Source organism: Acomys russatus, chromosome 2 (assembly GCF_903995435.1).
Source record: "Acomys russatus chromosome 2, mAcoRus1.1, whole genome shotgun sequence".
Taxonomy (NCBI): Eukaryota; Metazoa; Chordata; class Mammalia; order Rodentia; family Muridae; genus Acomys; species Acomys russatus.
This window is the reverse complement of record NC_067138.1, coordinates 32,694,873-32,718,008: the sequence shown is the minus strand read 5'-3', so window position 1 is coordinate 32,718,008 and position 23,136 is coordinate 32,694,873. Positions and strand designations below refer to the sequence as shown.

Genomic DNA, 23,136 nt, shown 5'->3' with positions numbered 1-23,136 from the left:
ATCTCTGGAACGCTGCTGCCAGCGACAGCCATCGGTAGCCCCAGGTGTCCTGGCATGGCTGCGAACCCTGAAGCTTGTGTGTGAAGTGTGTGTGTGACTGGGACAGAGTTACTGACACTTTCCTGTCACTTAACGGAAGCTGTAGTGGGGTGTGTCTCAGAGGTGATGGAGAGGCTACAATGAGAAAACAAAATCTACACGTTTACGTTGTTTGTTCTACAGTATAAGAATGTAAGGACTATTAATTGTGTACATTTGGCCTAGATATGCATCTGTGTAACGTGCATGTAAATGCTTCATATGGGATTATTCTGTGTATGTTATTTTCTGCTGGTTTGATGATGTGTCTTCTCGTCATTGACAGCTATATGTCATATACTTAAGTGTTAAGTATAGGTTACTTTTTTAATTTTTAAAGATTTATTTTATGCATGTGTTTTATCTTCATGTATGTGGGTGTGTGCCACCTGCATGTCTTGTGGTCATCATTGGGCTCCCTTGGAAGTGGAGTCAAGGATGCTTGCGAATTACCCTGTGGCTACTTGAAATTGAATCCAGATCCTTTGGGAGAGTAGCAAGTGCTCTTAACCAGTAAGCCATCTGTCCATCTCCAGTATGTTACGTTTAAACATTTGCTAAAATGTATTCACACCTGGGCTATTTCGAGCATTCTGCTATGATCAGCTATACTGTGGCCTGTTAGTGACTTATTTTCTTAAAGCGTTCTTAGTAATGAATTGCCAGAGGTTTTGTTTTGTTTTGTTTTGTTTTAACTCAGAGAAAAATTACTGTCCTCAAGAGTTGTGTCAGTTCTTGCCCTAACTATCCATATGCTGAGAAATGGTTCCTCTTCACTTTTACCAGCATGAGTCCTCAGGGAATTGTCATTATTGCCAGGCTGTATACAGATGACCCCTGCACTACAGTGTGTCCTGTAGCCCTTGGCTCATTCCTGGCACTCCTGTACTGCTCCGTTATTCTGTCTAGTGATATGCACTAATTTGTGATATTAGTGTGGAAGAGACCCCCTTACCGGTCTCTTCTAGCTGTTTTCACGTGTTTAAAATGACCAGATAAACCACAGAGTCGTTTTAGCAGAAGAATAAAAGTAGCAAAATACAATGAGAGAAAGGAAGGAAAGGATATGTCCAGCATTTGTGACTTGTATTACATCTCACTTAAGGGAGCTCATTTCTTTATAATATTGAGGAACAAAGGGTAGATATTTGTTTAGTACAACTATTATAATTTTTATGTCGTGCATACATTATAAGACTATATTTCATACATTCTGTTGCTTCGTTGCAGTTCCTCTGGGTAGCATATTTGGGCAGAGTCAACTGGGGTGGGGCTGGACAATGAGTGCGGTAATGGCGAACGAGCCCCTTCACTCACTGGCTCCCCAACTTGGGCAAGTTATCAAGAGTCATTCAAGGTTTGCTTCCTCAAAAGTGAGGTGGAGACAGTGGATTCAGTTCCTACAGCTGTTGGAGGGCAGGTGGTTTGCCAAAGGGCAGTGCTAAGGAGATTAACATTCCTGGAGCATGAGAGCTCACTGTGACCATGGTGGCCATTTTGGTCCATATTGACTAGTATCTTTCTCAGTTTTTGTTTCCATATTGATGGATGTTTTGTGGAAAACATAATTTGTAGATTGGTCCCTGCTTTTCTAATGATCTTTTCACATAGTTTCTTTCTAATAAGGAGTCCAGTTACTTATTCTGAGTTTTCTAGGGAAACTGTAGTAGTATTTGTCAATTGTGACAATTTTATGTATTTTTAATTTTAACAGTTCTTGCTACATTGCACCAATGGGTGCTTCAATAACATTTTAACTGCTTAACTGTGGCGTCTGCTGTCCTCATCTCTGAACCGCTTGGGCCTCTAAGTCCAGAGGCTTGTTTCCCAGTATCTATCTGCGGAGTGTTCAGAAACAACTGCCACTCTTGATCTCTCACTTCTCCTCTTCGGCGCTGCTTTGTTTGCCTTTAGATGATTAGTGGCGATAGTGGGAAATAGTGGGCAAAGCAGGCAGCTCTGGGCCATTGCTTATAATAGAAGCACGTTGAATTTCAGCCTTTTCCCTTTGTGTGTGACTCCTCCGAGATGTTTGAAGTAGCTTTCAGGCTAAGGCCATGGCAGGTGTGCCCAGCTAAGTCCATATCAGAGGAACTGGTGCAGCCCATGCAAGGATCGGCCAGTAATGCCTGGGGAAATGGCCGCTTAAAAAGAGTCCTCATTCTTAACCTGTCCCCATTTCATTTTAGTCTTTTAAGTTAGTTTTTAAAAAGATTTATTTATTTTATGTGTGTGAGTGCTTTGGCTACATGTATGTGTATGTACTATGTGTGTGCCTGGTGCTTTTGGTGTCAGAGAAGTTTGGGTTCCCTGGACTGATGTTTGGAATGGTTGTGAGACCCCATGTTCTGGGACCTCTCATGAACAGTTGCTCTGAGCTGCTGAGCCATTGCTAGCCCCATGTCACCATTACTTAAGTGTGGAGATTTGATCCTGAATTGTTGTTCTTAAAAGGGATATTTAATAGGTAGATTATCAGTTGGCTGAGTCAGATTTCTTGTTGCTCATGTCAGCCTCTGACTTTCGGCAGCCTTTGAGGGGCAGGATGTGTGCACACGTGCATCTGCATTGTTTATAGCCTTTCAGGAAATTCCCTAAAAGGATCTGAATTGCACTCGTTCCCTGCGGTCCCTTCATAGAAGACAAATTAAGGTTCAAAACATACATATGAAAGATAACATCTGTTATAATTATATTGAAAGAATTGATGATTTAACAGACTTTAGAGCATGATCATACTTCAAAGACATTATTGTGAATAATAATCATTGCAGAACAGAAAATTCAATCTACATTGAAGCTTCTCTGTTTATATTTAGACAAGTGGGTATTTGGAAGACATCCCAAAGAGGAGAATGCAAGCTTGATTACCTCTGTTTCTTTGTCATTTCTTTAGATTGCTTTATCAAACAGATTCATGCTCTGATGACCGGATGCTATGGTTATCAGAAAGAGTTTAGAAAATGCCCAGAATACATCAAATGGCATGTTTGTCACAAATAATGATCACTGATTGAGCATTGACACTTTTTTTTTTAAAAAAAACACCACACATTGCATTAAAATAACAGAAAAGAATTTCTTTAAGTATACAAATTCCCAAGGATGAGAAAGTAAGATGAAAGACAAGGTGGCAGGACTTTAGAAGATGGAAGCACAGGGGGGCATGGTGATGCAGGTATGGATGCTTCTGTGATGGGCTCTCAGAGTCCTGGGCATTTGCAACAGATGTATCTGGACATCAGATGGCAAAGAAGACAGTGTTAGCTGGCTTGGTTGAGTACCGTTTGAGAAGCAGTTATACTTTAAACTCCTCTTCTAAGGCCAAGCAGCTGCCTGGACGTACTTACCTCCTGGAGAGGGCAGACAAGAGGTGATAATAGGGATTGAATGTGGGCTGCCTCACAAAAACAGGGTGGGGAACTCATGGTTTCTGGTTTCTTCCTCTCCACCCAGGCTCTGATGCAGTGCCAGGAAGGAGGAAGGTAGTCTGCTTTCCAGCTGACCAACAAGGTGCATGCCCAGGATGGCAGTAGAGGGACATTCCAGATATAGAAAACAGTCAGTGCAGATATGACTGAGTTGGGTATGAGCTTCTAGAAGAGGTTTCTGTATAGACAAGGACTCACTATATAGCCTGGTAGGCCTTGAACTTGCTAGGTAGACCAGGCTGACCTTGAACTCAAGGAGCTCTCCCTGCATCTGCTCACAAGTGCTGGGATCAAAGTGGTGTGCCCCTCTATCCAGCCATAAGATATGCCTTAACCTCTGGAAGTAAGTAGGAAAATTGGTAGACAGAATCAAATTCAATTAATTATGAAAAATCTAAGATGTTTATTTGATTCAGAGACAGCAACATCCAGGAAAGAAAAAAAATCGAGTGAAACACATAGTTTCATTCTGAATGTTATTTGTCATCACTATAATATGAAACAATTGATTCAACCAAAATCACAGGGTGGGATAGTAGTAAGGATTTATGCACTTGCCATGGGTGGTGTGCCTTGGTGTGTGTGGGAGGGGGAAGGGCCGAATGAGGGAAAAAACGTCAAATCTTCCCTTGCCGTTTGGAAAGTCAACTTAAGCAAATTGGATCATGATCTGTGATGCTCATAAAATCTCTCATGGAGACACGTGGGACAGAGGATAGGTAGTCTTCATAGCAAACACTTTTTACTTATTTAAGTGTTTAAATGCTCTTAATATAATTTTTATTCAATCAAAAAAGTTAAATAGGATACCCGCTCTATCATTTTTGCTATGCTTTTTGTGCATGTATATACACATGTGTGTGCAATGCATGCGTGCGCAAGTGCACGCACGTGTGCACACACACACACACACACACACACTAGCATCAGCATCGGCAGCAGCAGCAGCAGCAATCTTCCTGGAAGCAGTTGCTTGGGATCAGGTAGCATGCTGGACCTTTGTGAAATGGCACAGATGTGACCTATCATTACTTTCATCCCCTCAGAACGCTCTCTGATATACAGAACATCTCAACCATCTGCTATAATGTTGGAAAATAATGAGCCAAGTTTCCCATTTAATTTCCTGCACAGACCATCAAGTGAGATGTTCTCGAATCAGTCAAAATCACTACTAGTCCACTGGCTTTCAGCCTTGGGCCAGTATGTTCAGAGCACTGTTCTACTGCAGTATTTCCTTCTCAGATACCATGGGATGTAGGGATTGTGATCCCAGGCTTCAGAGGGTGCCTGAGATCAGCGTCGGGCGTCTCTTTATTTGCTGGCTTCATTATCTGTTAAGAAAGGATTCCACTGCCTGCAACTGACTCATTGCTTAGGTTAGGCTGGCTGACCAGTGAACCCAAGGGAGCATCTGTCTCTGGCACCCCAATACTGAATTACATGTGCACACTAGCTGACGTGAGTTCTGGGGACCAAACTCATAATCTCATACTTTCAAAAATAAGCTCTTTACAAATGAACTATGTCCTCAGTACCTAGAAAGTATCATTTTACTTGTTGGAAAGACATGGAAAATGCAAATCTTAACAACAACAACCAAAACCAAAAAGACAGGGTATTATTTCTAGCTTCCAGTCTGGGCAAATTTTAGCAAAGCATCCAAATTTACCAGCATGTCACATACCAAGATAAATTAGAATTCTGTAGGCATTTCCTGAAAACCTCTCCGTGATGCCTCTGGAGCATCAGAAATTAAAAAAAACGCCAATGAACATATAAGCTTTTGCACTGTGGAATACACTGGAGGTTAGCCCCTCTGAGGTCAGGTCTGAATCAAAAACTGATGGAATATTACAGATTCATATGTTGTTAATGTTTGGGACTTAACATTTATTAGAAATTAGGATATATTCTTCAAGTAAAACATTTTTTTAAATGAATTTAAGATAATGTATGTAACCAACCTATCCCAAAGGAGCTCTGCAGAGTTCTGGACCATTGGTGATCTCTTAAATTAGTAAAGATTGTCCCCATCTGGAATACAGTGCCCTTTTATACATTTCCACTGCAAGTTAGCAAAGGCATCTTGCTGATTTTGAGTTAAGGAACTCTATTACCAGAGTCTCTATGGGGTTTTGGGACATTTTTTTCCAACCAAAGTTTGGTATTGTTAGGAACATACTTTGCGAGACAGTCAATTTCATTGTTCCCTTTGCAGAAAATGCATGCATGTTCATTAAGCTCCTTCTAATTCTGAAATGTGGTGCACTGAACCTGCAATCCTTACCTTTATCATTGCCAAAATATGTATTTTGACTTTTTTAACCCTTAAAATCAGGTTTTTGAGGCTCAATAGTGTATATTTGATAAAGAAAGAGTCAGAAGATGTTGACCAATATTATAAAGTTTAAACTAGGAATATGTTCAAGAGAACATCATGGTGACTGTAGTTTAAAATGATGTATTATTGGAAAATGTAAATAATGGATTTTAAATGTTCTCACTACAAAAAGTGACAACAGTATGAGGTAAGGTGTAGGCTTTAATTCTTTAAAACCTACTTTATTTGGAGTTCCTTAATGCCTCTACCTCCCTTCCAACACACTGACCCTAGCTAGGAGGGAAAAGAAAGGTTAATAGGGACAGGGGAATTAGATCTTTCTAGACTCAGTTTCTTGTGGCGATACCACTCTTTGTTGTCAAGACTTCATCAGTCCAGCAAAGCAATAGCAAACAGCAGCAGGAAACAGCAGCAGGGGGAGCAACATCAGGGACCAACAGCAGCAGCCTCTTTGAGATTTTCTCCAGAGCATTTCTCTCTAGGAACATCTTGAAGCAAAGAGAAGGTGCAAAGCCAAGTGATTTGAAGTGGTGCAAAGTGATCTCTCTCTGCTTTGGGCTCTTATTTATACCCTCCCAGAGTCTCCAAATGATATTTTTCAGTTGGCATAAACTACGCTCCAAGCCAAGGCAGTGCCCAGCAGAGAAATATCACATGCCCTCTCATGAGGCAGTTTCACATCCCACACTTGGGATCAAAACAAATAAACATGCCTGCATAAACAAAAGGTCCACCACAGTAAGGCATCTATTGTTCAGCTTGATGTAGCCGTTCTACAATATAGTTCAGAGCATCATGTTGTATATGCTAGCATGTCACTTTAATTACGTGTTTTAATTTTAAAGACTGGAGCATGACAGTATTTATTTGAAGCATAGTTTGGCACTTTACACACCAACATTATAAACACTTTGTTTTATGAACTGTATATATGTTTACATGTGAACATTCACGACATGCAAGTGTATACAGGCATATGGACTGATGCATAGGGATACTAGAGCGGATAATTTTAACTAATTTTTGTTGTATTATATTTTGTTTAAAAGTTATTATTTACAGTTTTTACTGTTGTGGTGATGAATATCCTTGCACATAAAACTGACCAGGTGGCTTTGTCTTTGTTATAAATTTCCAGAAATACTATTTTTTTCTTAAAAATTGTATAAATCCTTAGCTTTTCTTTTCCTTTTGTGGTCCTGAGGGATTGAACTGGATGGTGGACAAGTGCTGTACTACTGGGCTATACCCCTAAGATATACCACCTCTTTGAGTGGACACCTGTTGTCTGAAACTACCACATCAACCATCTGCATGGGAGTGTCGGTATCTACATCCTAGTAAAATGTTGGATTCAAATCTTAGCTGACAAAAAAATAAAAACAAACAAACAAAAAGCCCAAATCTGAGCCGACACTTTTTCCCTAAATGGATGTCTTAGTTACTTTTCGGCTTTTGTAACAAAACACCATGTCCAAAGCAACTTATAAAAAAATGTGTTTAATTTGTCAGCTCATGGTTCCAGAGAGCTAGCGTCCATGACGTCATCATGCTGGGGAGCATGGTGGTAGTCAGGCAGGCATGACACTAAAGCAGTAGCTTAGAGCCTACATCTTGAGACACAACCCCGAGGCAGAGAGAGCTAACTGAGTATTAAAACCTCAAAGCCTGCTCCCAGTCACACACCTCTATATACCTCCTAAACCTTCCTAAACAGATTCCCCCAACTGGGGAGCAAGTATTCTAACATGTACGCCCATGGAAGCCGTTCTCATTCACACCTCACACTAGGAAACATATAATCTTTTATATCCCCAAAGTACCATCCCGTGTATTATTCCGTGTAATCGAATTTAACTGTGTAATTAGTAACACCATTAAGGTGCTTTATGACCAGGAAGAAGTGGCTCCTATCCACCGTGATTATTACATATGAAATTGATATCAATTTAAAGCTTCGTTTTTATTTATTAGACCCAACATGTAAGTATTTCAGGTATGATATAGCTCAAGTGTCAATCTTGTTGAAAATATCGGTGGCTATGATATTATATTCTAGTTCTTTCTGACATGGAAATAAAATGATGGTAGACCTTGTAAGAAAGTAACAAAGATAGCAAACCTATGAAAAGAGTTTAAAATTTCTACATTCTCTCATGTTTAGTTTCTACCGTCTTTAGTTGGACCCTAGAAAGGCTTTGCAGGTGCTGTGGAAGGGTGCCAGTAACCAAAGTGCTTCATTCTCTTTGCCTCAGGGAGGAAGACAGTGGTCCCCCGGGAGCCCTTTGAAGAGGAGTGGGAACTCTCAAGTGGCAGCTTTGTTTTAACCCTCAAGCCTGCATTGTCTTCAGCTGCTCCAGCTTTGATGGATACCTGTGACCATTGTCTGTATACATGCTGTTATGAAATATTAAAGTGGCTGTTCATTGTAAAGAAAGTCAGTGTGTATGCACACACCACCGCTTCTGCATTCATACTTTTGCACATATTGCTTATTGCTTATGTGTAGAAAGAATCAAAGTAGTTTTCAGGCCCATTAATATGACTGTATCATATAATAAATAAATATGAGATGAGAAAAACATTCCCAGAGCCAAGACATGTATTTCTTATCTGTATTAGAAAATGTGCTCACTCCCAGCCTAGTGTCATTCTTGATAATAAAATAAGAGTTCTGATCTACAACAGCCTAGAATGTTGAAATCCAACATGAAGGACTCAAAAATTATCTCACATGTCTGTGTGTTTTTTAAACAGTTATACCAAATTTAATATCAAGCTGGTTTGCCATAGAAAACAATTGGCGCTAATGAAAAATACTTTATATATTATTTTAAAAAGATTAATTGAATATAATGTAGTTATGGCATATCTGTAAGTATGGCTTCTACAGTTATGAATAGCATAAGAAATAGATAGGAAGAAAGCTAGGCACAGCCTTCCAGTAATAAGTTTGTTTCCATAATAGAAATGTAAATTCAATAGTATACTATATTAACTTAGTATTGTACACTTTATTGCTCTTCTGTGGTGAGGTAAGATAAGGGTCAACCATATCTTTTTTTTAAGAATGGCTGTCAATTAAGCACATCCTTAGTTATGGTTCAGTGTGACAGAATGGTATAAAGTGGTAGAGATAATGGAAGAAAGCAAGCAGTTAATAAATAAATGTTATCATTGCTGCAAAAGCACATGGCTTCAATAACAATCTCAATTTGGAGGAATTTTGTGATGGTACATAGAAGGGTTTGGATCTATTGGGTAAATGCCACATTAATAGAAACAAGACAGAAATCACAAGAGACCTCCCTTAAAAAAAGCAAAGATGGTTCAACATAGAGTTCTGGGCATGAGGGAAGAGTAGAGCCATGGTCATGAGGAAAGTGGGATACAGGAAGGGTCAGCACCCCTGGGGCACAACAGAGCAGCCACAGGCTGGGCCTCTGATGGCAGAGAGGCCCTGGATACTTCCTTCCTGCAGCATTTAGTATTTGCTAAAATGGAAATGTCAAAGTACAGGTTAAACTAACAAAAAACTAGAAACCCGCAATCTAAGCCTTTACATCTCCTGGACTTGCACTATGAGACCAGTGTTCAGCCATGGCTACAAGGATGTCATAGCTTATAGGTAGTGGACTAGATCTATAGGCCTCTGTGCTTTGGCTAGCCAAATGGTACCCTAGCGCTGCTTTGGTAGATCAACACCTGGGACACAGAAGAAACGCACAGGTGTCTGTGTCTACTCCTTCAAAGACTTGGACTTGAGTTCCTGGTTTTCATGTCTTATCCTTCTATCTCCACCCATCTTACCCTGTAACATGTAGATGTTGAATTACTTTTAAAATCTATCTTTATTTTTGGTTTTCTTATATTTCTTTCTCCCTTTACCACCCCAGTCCCTTCCAACACCCCAACACCAGGTAGGAGAGAAGGAAGGTTAGTGAGGAGAGGGGCTTAGTTTTTCTTAGCTACTTCCTGTTGTTCAGGGTCATCAGGGTCCTTGGGGCAAGTCCAATGCTCCTTTCAGGATATTTCCTACTTCTTCTCAGATAACTGCATCAACAGCAACCAGGAGCAGCAGGGGAAGCACCAGCAGCCTTCTTTCTCAGAGACGCCCAGTCTCTCACTGGGTCTGGATTTTACCCCCACTGGCAAAGACCACGGCCCTGCACAAAGGTAGTTAACAGCTGACAAAGATAATGTGCCCTCTCAGGAGGCAGTTATCAGCTGTGGACAAACTGGAGCGGCCCCCCATATCCCACACCTGGGATTAAAACCAAAACATGTTTACATAGAAACCAAAACACCGAGCCGGGCATGGTGGCACACGCCCTTAATCCCAGGACTCGGGAGGCAGAGGCAGGCGGATCGCTGTGAGTTCGAGGCCAGCCTGGTCTACAAAGTGAGTCCAGGACAGCCAAGGCTACACAGAGAAACCCTGTCTCGAAAAACCAAAAAAAAAAAAAAAAAAAAAAAGCCCACAACATATAAAGGGGAAAATGTAACAACAGAAACTAACGCACTTGACTTCCAGAGTGTCATCCAGCTGTTCCCTGTTCATCCTCTAGTCGAAGAATCTCATAAAGCAACCAAACTCATTTTCTGAGTCTTTTCTTAAATGACCATTTAAAATTAAGGCTTAATAGTTTTTATATTCTTAACTGTCTTTTTTTCTCTCTCTCTCTCTTTTTTCTGAGAGAAGATTTCACTGTGTAGTTCTGATCATCCTAGATATCTCCTGTGTAGATCAGACTGGCCTGAATCTCACAGATTAAAGGTGTGTGCCAGTAAACTCAGCCAATATTCTAATGGATGAAAATCTTCTCCAGTGTGAATTCCAACTGATTCAGAATAGAAACATGGCTGTGTGTTTGTATGAATGGATTTGAAAGTCTAATTTGTCCATCAATAAAACTATAATTATTCTCAAATTTATATTACTTTGATGGTGAGTGGGAAAGAAAATCAAACGGTATGCAATGGGACCCGATCCTTCAGAAACATAAGGGAGGAGGGCAATATGGTGAATTTCACAAATCTTGAGACTTAGAGAAAGGCAACAAACTGACATGCCTTTTTATATAGCTCTCACATAGATAAGCGCATCTGAGTTGCTGCCACTAATGAGCCTAATGGTGTGCGAGAGGATATTGTTCTCAGACGTTTTGTCAGCCAAGATAATTTCAGTGTTCTCCATGAAGAAAATGTGTGTGTGTGTGTGTGTGTGTGTGTGTGTGTGTGTGTGTGTGTGTGTGTGCCACAATGTGCATGTGAAGGTTGGAGAATGACTTTCAGGAGTTGGCTCTCTCTACCATGTGAGTCCTGGGGTTGGGACCGAACTTAGATCATCAGGTTAGCAATAAGTACCAGGACCCACTGAACTATTTGGCTAGGAGTCTTTTCCTTTTGTTGTTGTTGGATGTATCCACAGACTTACCAATACTGTTAATCTTTCCAAAAGAATTGAAGTTTGATTTTATTGTGTTTCCCTTTTGTGTTTCTGATGTCGTCTGTATTTTCTCTCATTACTTGTTGCTTACTGTGCATTTAAGCTATGAGATTAGGTTATTTCATTGAGAGTTTTCACTTTTAAATCAGGGTGTTTGCAGCTGGAAGTATTACTTAAGCACCTTTGGCAGCAGCCTATAGATGTTGAAAGGATACTTTCAGATTTTCATTCACTTCAACATATGCTCCCAAATTTGTACTTGTGTGTTGAGCTCATTTGTCACTTAGATGTATATTGTTTGGTTTGTACATATTTGTGAGCTCCTACGTTTTCATATTCATTTACGATTTCCCTTTTTGTGGTTAGGCAATATATGCCGTATGATCTGGACCCTTTACAAGTTATGTAGTCTTTCTTGTGTCTCGTGCAGAATGTTGTGGATGTGATGCACATGGATGCTTGCTTTCCTTTTGTGTGGTGTGTCTTGTAGATGCTTGTTCATTCTAGTTGACGTATAGCTTCGGTTAAGTCTTCTATTTCTGTGTCAATCTTCTGCCTATTTCTGCTTATTATTGAAAGTAAATATTGAAGTCTCCACTGCTATGTTATATTGTCTATTTCTCTCTTAAATTCTTTTAATATTTCTTTGGGCATTTTGGTACTCTGTTGCTAAGGATATACTATTTATAACTGTTTAATTACTGTTAAATTTTTGGCCTTTTGAATTTACATTCTTAGTGGCTTGTTCTAGAATTTATATTATATACATATATATGTGTGTGTGTGTTTTTACTTTTTGAGAATTGATTTTAGATTTATATCAACTTTATTAGAGGGATCCAAGATGGCGGCGAGCAGTGTGGACCGCGTTTGGAGGCTCCAGTGAACAATTCAGGGAATTGCACAGATTTCTGAGCCAGGAACACCGAGGTCCGAACATCACGGCAGCGGGAGTGCTCCACGGTTCGGAGGGACCAGGGTGCGGAGGACCTGCGTGCCCCTGCACACGGGAGGAGCGTGGTTTTTCTCTGATCGGAGCGGCAGCGGTAGAGGCGGCAGCACCAGCGGCACCAGCGGCCCAGCAAACAATTCTGCCTGAGGCACTAACTCAGCGTGGCCATAGCTCCCCTGCTGTGGCGCAGGCTTAGTTGAGCACGCTGCTCCACACTAGGCACTACCTCAGCTCAGCGGCAGCTCCCCTGCGGTGACACAGTCTGGGCGGAGCACTTGGTTTCACCACAGGCGCTGACCCAGAGCAGCCGCAGTTCTCCTGCTGTGGCGCAGGCTTGGTGACGTGCTCGGTTCCATCCTAGGCACCACCTCAGCTCAGCGGCAGCTCCCCTGCGGGGACACAGTGCGGGCGGAGCACTTGTCCCACCACTGGCGCTAACTCAGAGCAGCCGCAGTTCTCCTGCTGTGGCGCAGGCTTGGTGACGTGCTCGGTTCCATCCTAGGCACCACCTCAGCTCAGCGGCAGCTCCCCTGCGGGGACACAGTGCGGGCGGAGCACTTGTCCCACCACTGGCGCTAACTCAGAGCAGCCGCAGTTCTCCTGCTGTGGCGCAGGCTTGGTGACGTGCTCGGTTCCATCCTAGGCACCACCTCAGCTCAGCGGCAGCTCCCCTGCGGGGACACAGTGCGGGCGGAGCACTTGTTCCACCACTGGCGCTAACTCAGAGCAGCCGCAGTTCTCCTGCTGTGGCACAGGCTGGACAGAGCTCTCGGTTCCACCAGCTCTAAGACTCTGGTTGGACACAGTGTACAGTTTGAATCCAGAATTCCTGGCTGAGATTGGTGGTCAGTTCGGGCCCCGAGTCAATAACTGACCACAGCACGCACTTTGGGCCAAAAGGCCCTAGTGGAGCTTGGTGCGTAGTCCCAGCCCAAAAATTCTGGCTGGGCCCTGTGTGCATTTTGGGCCCAAAATCCCTAGCTGAGCTTGGCAGACGGTTCTGGCCCTGAGAATCTAGCTGAGTTCTGCCCGTGGTTCGGTCCCAGTGCTCCTGGCTGGACTTGGCAGGGAACACAGAAGGCTGTGGATACCTTGGCCTGACCCAACGCTCATTCAGAGACCCAGAACAATTGCAGGATCCACAGCAGAGAGGGACTGAGGATCACTGGCTGTGAGAGACCAGAACAACAGGGCTAACCTCCTAACATCCACACCAGTGAAGCTTTGAGCTCGCAGCCTAGGGAAATCGTAAGAAAACAAGTGAATCTATCATCAGACACCCTCCATTCAACTCTGGAAGCTACCCAACAAAAACAAAGACGGCAAGATGTCTAAAGGACAACGAAAAAGCATACGCAAAAACCCCAAAACAACATGGCGTCTCCAGTTTCCAGCTATCCCAAAGAAAACCACCCAGAGAACTCAAATACAATGGAAATACAAGAAAATGACCTCAAATCCTTAGTAATGAGGATGATAATGGAGGAAACAAATAAAATTCGTAATCAAATGCAGGAAGACGCAGACAAACAGGTGAGAGACATAAAAGAAGCACATAGAGTGGAACTGGAAAAATTGCAGGAAAATGCAAACAACCAGATGAAAGAAATAACTAAAACGGTTCAAGCTCTGAAGACCTATAAAGAGGCAATGGAAGAAACTCAGGAATATACAAAAAATCAGATGAAAGAAATCAAAAAATCAGTTCAAGATCTGAAAATGAAAATGGATTCAATGATAAACACACAGACAGAAGAAAACGAGAACGTGAGACCTCAGAGAAGAAGGCGAGCAACACAGAGGTGAGCTTTTCTAACAGAATCCAAGAGATGGAAGAACGAATCTCAGGGCTAGAAGATACAATCACAGATATTGAATCAACCATTAAAGAAAATGCCAAATCTGGAAAACTCCTGACACAAAACATCCAAGAAATTAAGGACACCATGAAAAGAAGAAATTTGCGGATAATAGGCATTGAAGAAAGAGAAGACATCAGACTCCAGGGCCCAGAAACTATTCTCAACAAAATCATAGAAGAAAATTTCCCCAATCTAAAGAAAGAGATGCCTATAAACATACAAGAGGCCTACAGAACACCGAATAGAATTGACCAGAAAGAAAAACTGCCCGCCACATAATAATCAAAACACAAAACATGCAGAACAAAGAAAAAATATTAAAAGCTGCAAGGGAAAAGGGCCAAATAACATTTAATGGTAAACCTATCAGAATTACACCTGACTTCTCAGCAGAGACCATAAAAGCCAGAAGGGCCTGGACAGAGATCCTGCAAACCCTAAGAGAACACAGATGCCAGGCCAGACTACTTTACCCAGCAAAATTATCAATAACCATTGATGGAGAAACAAAATATTCCATGACAAAAACAAATTCAAACAGTACCTATCCACAAACCCAGCTTTACAGAAGGTACTAGAAGGAAAACTCCATCCCAAAGGGTCAAGCTACAACCAAAACTACCCAGGAAATAGATAACTATCCCATGGCAAAAACACAACTACACAAACGCTCGACTGGAAACAACATCAAAATTAAGACTCTTAACAGTCACTGGTCATTAATATCTCTCAACATCAATGGCCTCAATTCTCCAATAAAAAGACACAGACTAACCGAATGGGTACATAAACAAGACCCAACATTCTTCTGCATCCAAGAAACACATCTCACCCATAATGAAAGGCATTACCTCAGGGTAAAAGGTTGGAAAAAAATATTCCAAGCAAATGGTCACAAGAAGCAAGCAGGTGTAGCCATTTTAGTATCGAACAAAATAGACTTTCAACCAAAATTAATCAAAAGGGATGAGGAAGGACACTTCATACTCATCAAAGGTAAAGTCAACCAAGATGACATCACAATTCTGAACATCTATGCTCCCAATACAAGGGCACCCACATATGTAAAAGATCTCCTAAAAAAGCTTAAACCACACATCGATCCCCACACAATAATAGTGGGAGACTTCAACACCCCACTCTCACTGAAGGATAAGTCATTGAAACAGAAACTAAGCCGAGAAATAACATCATTAACCAAGGCCATGGGTCAAATGGATCTAACAGATATCTATAGAACCTTTCACCCAAACAAGAAAGAATACACATTCTTCTCTGCACCCCATGGAACCTTCTCCAAAATTGATCACATCGTAGGTCACAAAGCAAGCCTCAACAGATACAAGAGGATTGAAATAATACCTTGTATCCTATCAGATCACCATGCTCTTAGGCTGCAATTCAACAACAACAGAAATAACAAAAAGCCTACACGTTTGTGGAAACTAAACAACTCTCTGCTAAATGACACCTGGGTCAGGGAAGAAATAAAGAAAGAAATCAAGGAGTTTCTGAAATTCAATGAAAATGAAGAAACAACATACCCAAATTTGTGGGATACATTGAAAGCAGTGCTAAGAGGAAAATTCATAGCACTAAGTGCCTTTAAAAAGAAATTGGAAACATCGCACATAAGCATCTTAACAACACAACTGGAAGCCCTAGAAAAAAAAGAAGCAGAAACACCCAAGAGGAGTAGACGCCTGGAAATTATCAAACTCAGGGCTGAAATTAACAAATTAGAAACTAAGAAAACAGTCCAAAGAATCAACAAAACCAAAAGTTGGTTCTTTGAGAAAATCAACAAGATAGACAGACCATTAGCCAAACTAACTAAAAGGCAGAGAGACAGTATTGAAATGAACAAAATCAGAAATGAAAAGGGAGACATAACAACAGACACTGAAGAAATTCAAAGAATCATAAGATCCTACTTTGAAGGCATATACGCCACAAAATTTGAAAATCTAAGGGAAATGGACGATTTTCTTGATCAAGTTCACTTGCCAAAGTTGAGTGAAGAACAGATAAACAAGTTAAATAGTCCCATTTCCCCTACAGAAATAGAAGCAATCATCGATGGTCTCCCAACCAAAAAAAGCCCAGGGCCAGATGGTTTCAGTGCAGAATTCTACCAGACCTTTAAGGGCGAGCTAATACCGATACTCTTCAAGCTACTCCAAAAGATAGAAATGGATGGAAAATTACCAAATTCATTCTATGAGGCCATAGTCTCATTGATACCTAAACCTCACAAAGACTCAACAAAGAAAGAGAATTTCAGACCAATTTCTCTTATGAACATAGATGCAAAAATACTAAATAAAATACTTGCAAAACGAATACAGGAGCACATCAAAGATATCATTCATCATGACCAAGTAGGCTTCATTCCAGGCATGCAGGGATGGTTTAATATACGGAAATCCATCAATGTAATCCATCATATAAACAAACTGAAAATAAAAAACCACATGATTATCTCCTTGGATGCAGAGAAAGCATTTGATAAAATTCAACACCCATTCATGTTTAAAGTTTTAGAGAGATCGGGGATACAAGGCACTTTCCTCAACATAATAAAGGCTATATACAGCAAGCCAATAGCCAAAATCAAAGTAAATGGTGAGATACTCAAGGAAATTCCTCTCAAATCGGGAACAAGGCAAGGCTGCCCACTCTCTCCATATCTCTTCAATATAGTACTCGAAGTTCTAGCCAGAGCAATAAGACAACAAAAGGAGATCAAGGGTATCCAAATGGGAAAGGAGGAAGTCAAATTATCCCTCTTTGCAGATGATATGATAGTGTACATAAGTGACCCTCAAAACTCCACCAGAGAACTCCTAAAGCTGATAAACACCTTCAGCAAATTGGCTGGATACAAAATTAACTCAAAAAAGTCTGTAGCCTTCCTATACACAAATGACAAGCTTACAGAGGAAGAAATTAGGAAACCACACCCTTCACATTAGCCACAAGCAATATAAAATATCTAGGAGTTACCCTAACTAAGCAAGTGAAGGACTTGTATGAAAAAAATTTCAAAACTCTGAAGAAAGAGATTGAAGATGACCTGAGAAGATGGCGTGATCTTCCTTGCTCATGGATCGGGAGAATTAACATAGTAAAAATGGCCATCCTACCAAAAGCAATCTACAGATTCAATGCAATCCCTATCAAAATAACTACACAATTTTTTAAAGACATTGAAAGTTCAATTCTGAACTTCATATGGAAAAACAAAAAACCCAGAATAGCTAAAACAATCTTGTACAATAAAAGATGCTCCGGAGGAATCTCCATACCTGATCTCAAACTGTACTATAAAGCAATAGTACTTAAAACAGCATGGTACTGGCACAGCAACAGGCTGGTTGATCAGTGGAATCGAATCGAAGACCCAGATATGAATCCACACACATATGGTCACTTGATTTTTGACAAAGAAGCCAAATCCATTCAATGGAAAAAGGATAGCATCTTCAACAAATGGTGCTGGTCTAACTGGAGGTCTATGTGTAAAAAAATGCAACTGGACCCATATTTGTCACCTTGCACAAAACTCAAATCCAAGTGGATTAAAGACCTCAACATAAAACCAGAGACACTAAGCCACTTAGAAGAAAAAGTGGGAAAGAGCCTGGAACATATTGGCACAGGAGACAACTTCCTGAACAGAACACCAACGGCCCAGGCCTTAATGTCAACCATTAATAAATGGGACCTCATGAGGCTGAGAAGCTTCTGTAAGGCAGGAGACACTGTCAAGAGAACAAAGCGACAGCCTACAGACTGGGAAAAAATCTTCACCAACCCTACATCTGACAAAGGTCTAATATCCAAAATATATAAAGAACTCAAGAAATTAAACACCACCAAACCGAATAACCCAATTGAGAAATGGGGCTTGGAACTAAACAGAGAATTCTCAACAGAGGAGTATCAAATGTCTGAGAAACACTTAAAGAAATGCTCAACCTCCTTAGTCATCAGGGAAATGCAAATCAAAACAACTCTGAGATTCCATCTTACACCCATCAGAATGGCTAAGATCAAAAATTCAAGTGACACCACATGCTGGCGAGGATGTGGGGAGAGAGGAACACTCCTTCATTGCTGGTGGGAATGCAAACTAGTACAGCCACTTTGGAAATCTATCTGGTGCTATCTCAGAAAAATGGGAATAGGGCTTCCTCAAGACCCAGCTATTCCACTCCTTGGAATATACTCAGAAGATGCTCCAGCACACAACAAGAAAATTTGCTCAACCATGTTCATAGCAGCCTTATTCATAATAGCCAGAACATGGAAACAGCCTAAGTGTCCCTCAGTAGAAGAGTGGATAAAGAAACTGTGGTACATATACACTATGGAATACTACTCAGCTATTAAAAACAAGGAATTCCCGAAATTTGTGGATAAATGGATTGAGCTAGAAATGATCATAATGAGTGAGTTAACCCAGAAGCAGAAAGAATCAAATGGTATATACTCACTTATATCTGCATACTAGCCCAAGGGGCATGTCCCACGAAAGCCTTCACTTACCAGGAAACTGGGACAGAGGGGAAGGCATCCTATTGGGACTCTAAATGAGAGACGCATGGGAGAACAGCAAAATAAAAGGATCCAGAGGGTCCTAGAAATCTACAAGTAGAACAATATGATAGGCAGATTTGGGCCTAGGGGTCCCGCTCAAACTAAGGCACCAGCCAAGGACAATACAGGAGGTAAACTTTAAACCCCTTCCCAGATCTAACCAATGGTCAGAATATTCTCCACAGTTGAGTGGAGAGTGTGATACGACTTTCTCACATACTCTGGTGCCCCACATTTGACCATGTCCCCTGGAGGGGGAGACCTGGTGGCACTCAGAGGAAGGACAGCAAGTAGCCAAGAAGAGACTTGATACCCTATGAGAATATATAGGGGGACGTAATCCCCCTCAGGAACAGTCATAGGGGAGGGGAATAATGGGAAAATGGGGGGGGGGAGGAATGGGAGGATACAAGGGATGGGATAAACATTGAGATGTAACAAGAATAAATTAATAAAAAAAAAAATGGATCTCAAAAAAAAAAAAAAAATCATCCTTGAGCTTCAAAAGCTAAAATAAAATTAAATTTAAAAATGTATTTTAAAAGTAAGGCAATCTTACCACTTGTGACAATACACACATATTTGTAAGGCATTGTGCTAAGTAAAATAAGCCAAGTAGAGAAAGACAAATACTACTCGGTCTCATTTCCATGCAGAAAATTTCAAGGAATTTAATTTATAGCAATGTGTCACTAATTATCTCTGTATTGTCTCTTTAAAATGTATGAAGTAGGTGAATAGGATCAAAATACACTGCAGGGAGTTATCAAAGAATTAATAAAATTAATTGTAAATCTTCTCATTCACTGTCCCACCCACCACCATCAAAAGAAAGGAACAAAGACAATGAGACATGAGGAATAATGTGTTCACGAGCTTCGCACATGGCTGAGGAAGACGTGGTGATGGTGAGGAGAAGATGGCATCCTGCAGGTGTTCAGGATTAAAATATGATGAAACATCACACTCAGAAATCAACTCTAAATGTACTAATAATTCAAACAGAAAGCCTGGAACTGTAAAACTACCAGGAACAAACACAGAGGAAAAGTTTCAAGCTATTGGTACGGGCAGTGATTTTTTTCTTTTAGATACAAATCTAACATTATAGGCAATAGAAGCAAGAATATAAAAAAAAGGGGGGGCTATATCATTATTCTAAACCCTTCTACAAAGCCAAAGAAGCAATCAGCAGGATAATTGATAATTGACAGTTAAATAATATCTAAGAAAAGACGTTGTGCTGGCTAGTTTTTATGTCAACTTGGCCCAAGATAGAGCCAGCCTTCTGACAGAAGGAAACTTCAATTGAAAAACTTATCCCTATAAGATCAGACCATAAGCAAGCCTTCAGGGCATTTTCTTAATTTGTGATTGATATGATAGGGCCCAGTCCACTGTGGGTGGTGCCATCCCTGGGCTGGAGGACTTGGGTTCTTTAAGAAAGAGGCTGAGCAAGCCAGGAGTTGGCCCTCCTCCACAGCCTCTGCATCAGCTCTTGTCCCCAGGTTTTCACTCAATTTCAGTTCCTACTTTGACTTCTTTCAATGTACTGAAATTCAGGATGTATAAGCCAAACAAATCCTTTTCTTTCCAAAAAAAAAAAAAAAAAAAAAAAAAAAAAAAAAAAAAAAAAAAAAAAAAAAACTTTATTATTATCGTCTACTTAGTTATTCCAAAATAGCCCCCTGACTTCCCTTTTTGTGCTATTTTCATTATGTATATTTTTCTGTCATATTACCAAAAGTTATTATCTTAGATCATTTATAGATGAATCAACAATATATTTTAGAACTGTTAATCTGTATAATTATGTACATGCTAAAGTGCCCAAGGAAGGAGAGTAAATACATAGTCACAGAGTTTCTTATTTAGTCGTATTTGTCACTCTCCTTACATTCATTTGGTTCTAGGGATTCAAATTACTGACTGGTGTCGGTTTCTCACTCTAGTTCTGACTTGATCCCACCTGCCTTCCTGCTGTTATTGCCAAGAATGCTGTGTTTGTGTATGCTGTAGGTCAAACAGTACAATAATGTAGTATTATTTTATATAGTTGTCTCTTAAGTGATAGTGTAAGAAATGTCCACTTAATGCTGTTTTACAGTGACCTAATTAAATTCTCTGGTGTCTTGTTGATGTTTTGGTATAGGTTCTGATTAGTCTCTGGTATGTCTAGGCTGCAGGCTGAGGGTTGTCCCTTTTGCTTTGGGACAAAACCACAAGAAGTCCTCATGGTTCTTATTTAAACGTAAAGTCTTCCTTTCACCTGCATTGGTAAACCGTTGTTTTGCTGGATGTAAGATTCTTCATTAACATCTTTATTAAACAAGGGATGGCCCACTGTCTTCTAGAATCCACAGTTTCTGGTGCAGTGTTATCAATTCTATTCCCTTCTGAGTGAGAAGTCACTTTTCTCTTCCAGCTTTCTGAATTTCCTCTCCCTTTACAATATTCTTCCTGAGATGTTTTGGGTATAAATCTGTGTTTATGCCGCTTGGACTTTTTTTGCTGTCTTGAATATGTAGAATAATGGGCGTTTTTGCTGTTGTTAAACATCAAGGGTTTTTTTTTTTCCTCACAGGTTTAGCACAACTAACTTTTTTTTAAAGCAGCATTTCAATGTAAAATACAAGAAAAGGAATCTGTCCCCTCCTTCTCATAGTCCTGGCCCCAGACTGAAAGATTAATCCTTATAAGCTTGCATAAGAGAAGAAAAAGGTTTGGAGCTCATATTTCAAATTAAATGTTCTTAGTGTTTTTATTAAGTTATAAAAATTCGGCTTCTCTGTCGGGAATCTCGGTGTTCTAGGTCAGATCAGACATTCCGTCACGATGCCTGAAATAAATACCAACCATCTTGATGAACAACAGGTTCAACTTCTAGCAGAGATGTGTATTCTTATCGATGAGAATGACAATAAAATTGGGGCTGACACCAAGAAAAATTGTCACCTGAATGAAAACATTGACAAAGGATTATTACATCGAGCTTTTAGTGTCTTCTTATTTAATACTGAGAATAAGCTCCTGTTACAGCAGAGATCAGATGCTAAAATTACCTTTCCAGATTGTTTCACCAATAGTTGCTGTAGTCACCCATTAAGTAATCCAGGGGAGCTTGAAGAAAACGATGCCATCGGGGTTAAACGAGCAGCACAGAGGCGCTTAAAGGCTGAGTTGGGAATACCCTTAGAAGAGGTTGACCCTAATGAAATGAATTATCTAACACGAATTTACTACAAGGCCCAATCTGATGGTGTCTGGGGTGAACATGAAATTGATTATATTTTGTTTCTGAGGAAGGATGTAACCTTGAATCCAGATCCCAATGAGATTAAAAGCTATTGTTATGTCTCAAAGGAAGAGCTCAAAGAAATTTTGAAGAAAGCAGCCAGTGGTGAAATTAAGTTAACTCCATGGTTTAAAATTATTGCAGACACTTTTCTCTTTAAATGGTGGGATAACTTAAACCATTTGAGTCAATTTGTTGACCATGAGAAAATACATAGAATGTGAATGTGTAATGAACTGAAAATTTTTCTACCTACTAAGATTGGTTTTGTTTTGGTTTGAATTTAATTAGCCTCCCTTGTATGATACATAGGAATTTTACAACCACAATCTGAGAAAAACCAATTGACATACAGTTTTGTATTTACATGGGCCATATATATGCGCTAATATTTGTAAAAGACATTTATTGTGAAATTATTCCATAGATAAAACTTAATTTATTATGTCCAAATATATGACTATGACAAGATAGAAGAAATAAGTAGAACTCCTCACTCTTTACATTTTTGACAAGCATTTTCAGAACACTTTGTTTTGCCAAGTGTTTTATCATAGGTCCAAAAGATGAGCAAAAGAAACTGCTTAGCTGCTTCAAAACCAGCACTAATAGATCAGTGGGGAGGGCTGGGGATACAGTCCAGTGGTACCATGATTGCCATGCAGGCATGAGGTCATGCATTGTCGTGTCCCTAAGCCTAAAAATAATTACAACAATAATAACAACAGACAGAGCAGGTGTAAGGGAGAGTAAGTAGTGTCCCTGAGTCTTCACACAGGACCCTCTTCATAACCAAAGCTTGGATGCTCAGTCTTAAAAGGGTTCATCTTGTAACGTGGCGTTGTAGTTGCACAAAACTCACAACTCACCTCGTCTCTGAACAACACAGTGTAAATGCTAACATAAATGATTGTTATACTATGCTTTATGTTAAGGAAAAGCCACGTGTCCAATACATATCAAATATTAATATACAATTGCTGTGAGCCCTTAGATGTTTGAGCCACAGATTTGAAAGGCCAGTTCTGTATATTGATTTTTGTCATTCTCAGTTGACTGCATTCTATAACCATCCTCAAATTTAATAATATACTACTTAAATGTTAATTATTACTTTCAGTGG

The 23,136-nt window shown here is 40.2% G+C and overlaps 2 protein-coding genes across 3 annotated transcripts in view; both read left to right on the top strand.

Annotated features, from left to right (window-relative positions):
* Ca8 (carbonic anhydrase 8) overlaps positions 1 to 8,601 on the top strand; it is a 95,932-nt gene extending 87,331 nt beyond the window's left edge. For both annotated transcript variants that reach the window (XM_051159995.1, XM_051160003.1), the window contains one exon: positions 8,109 to 8,601. The gene's annotated coding sequence lies outside the window, so the exon portion shown is untranslated. The remainder of the gene's footprint in view (positions 1 to 8,108) is intronic.
* Positions 8,602 to 21,506: 12,905 nt separating this feature from the next.
* Positions 21,507 to 22,343, top strand: LOC127201409 (isopentenyl-diphosphate Delta-isomerase 1). The gene has a single exon (XM_051159981.1). The coding sequence runs from the start codon at positions 21,554 to 21,556 to the stop codon at positions 22,235 to 22,237; it is 684 nt and encodes a 227-aa protein (XP_051015938.1). The 5' UTR covers positions 21,507 to 21,553; the 3' UTR covers positions 22,238 to 22,343.
* The last annotated feature ends 793 nt before the right edge of the window (positions 22,344 to 23,136 follow it).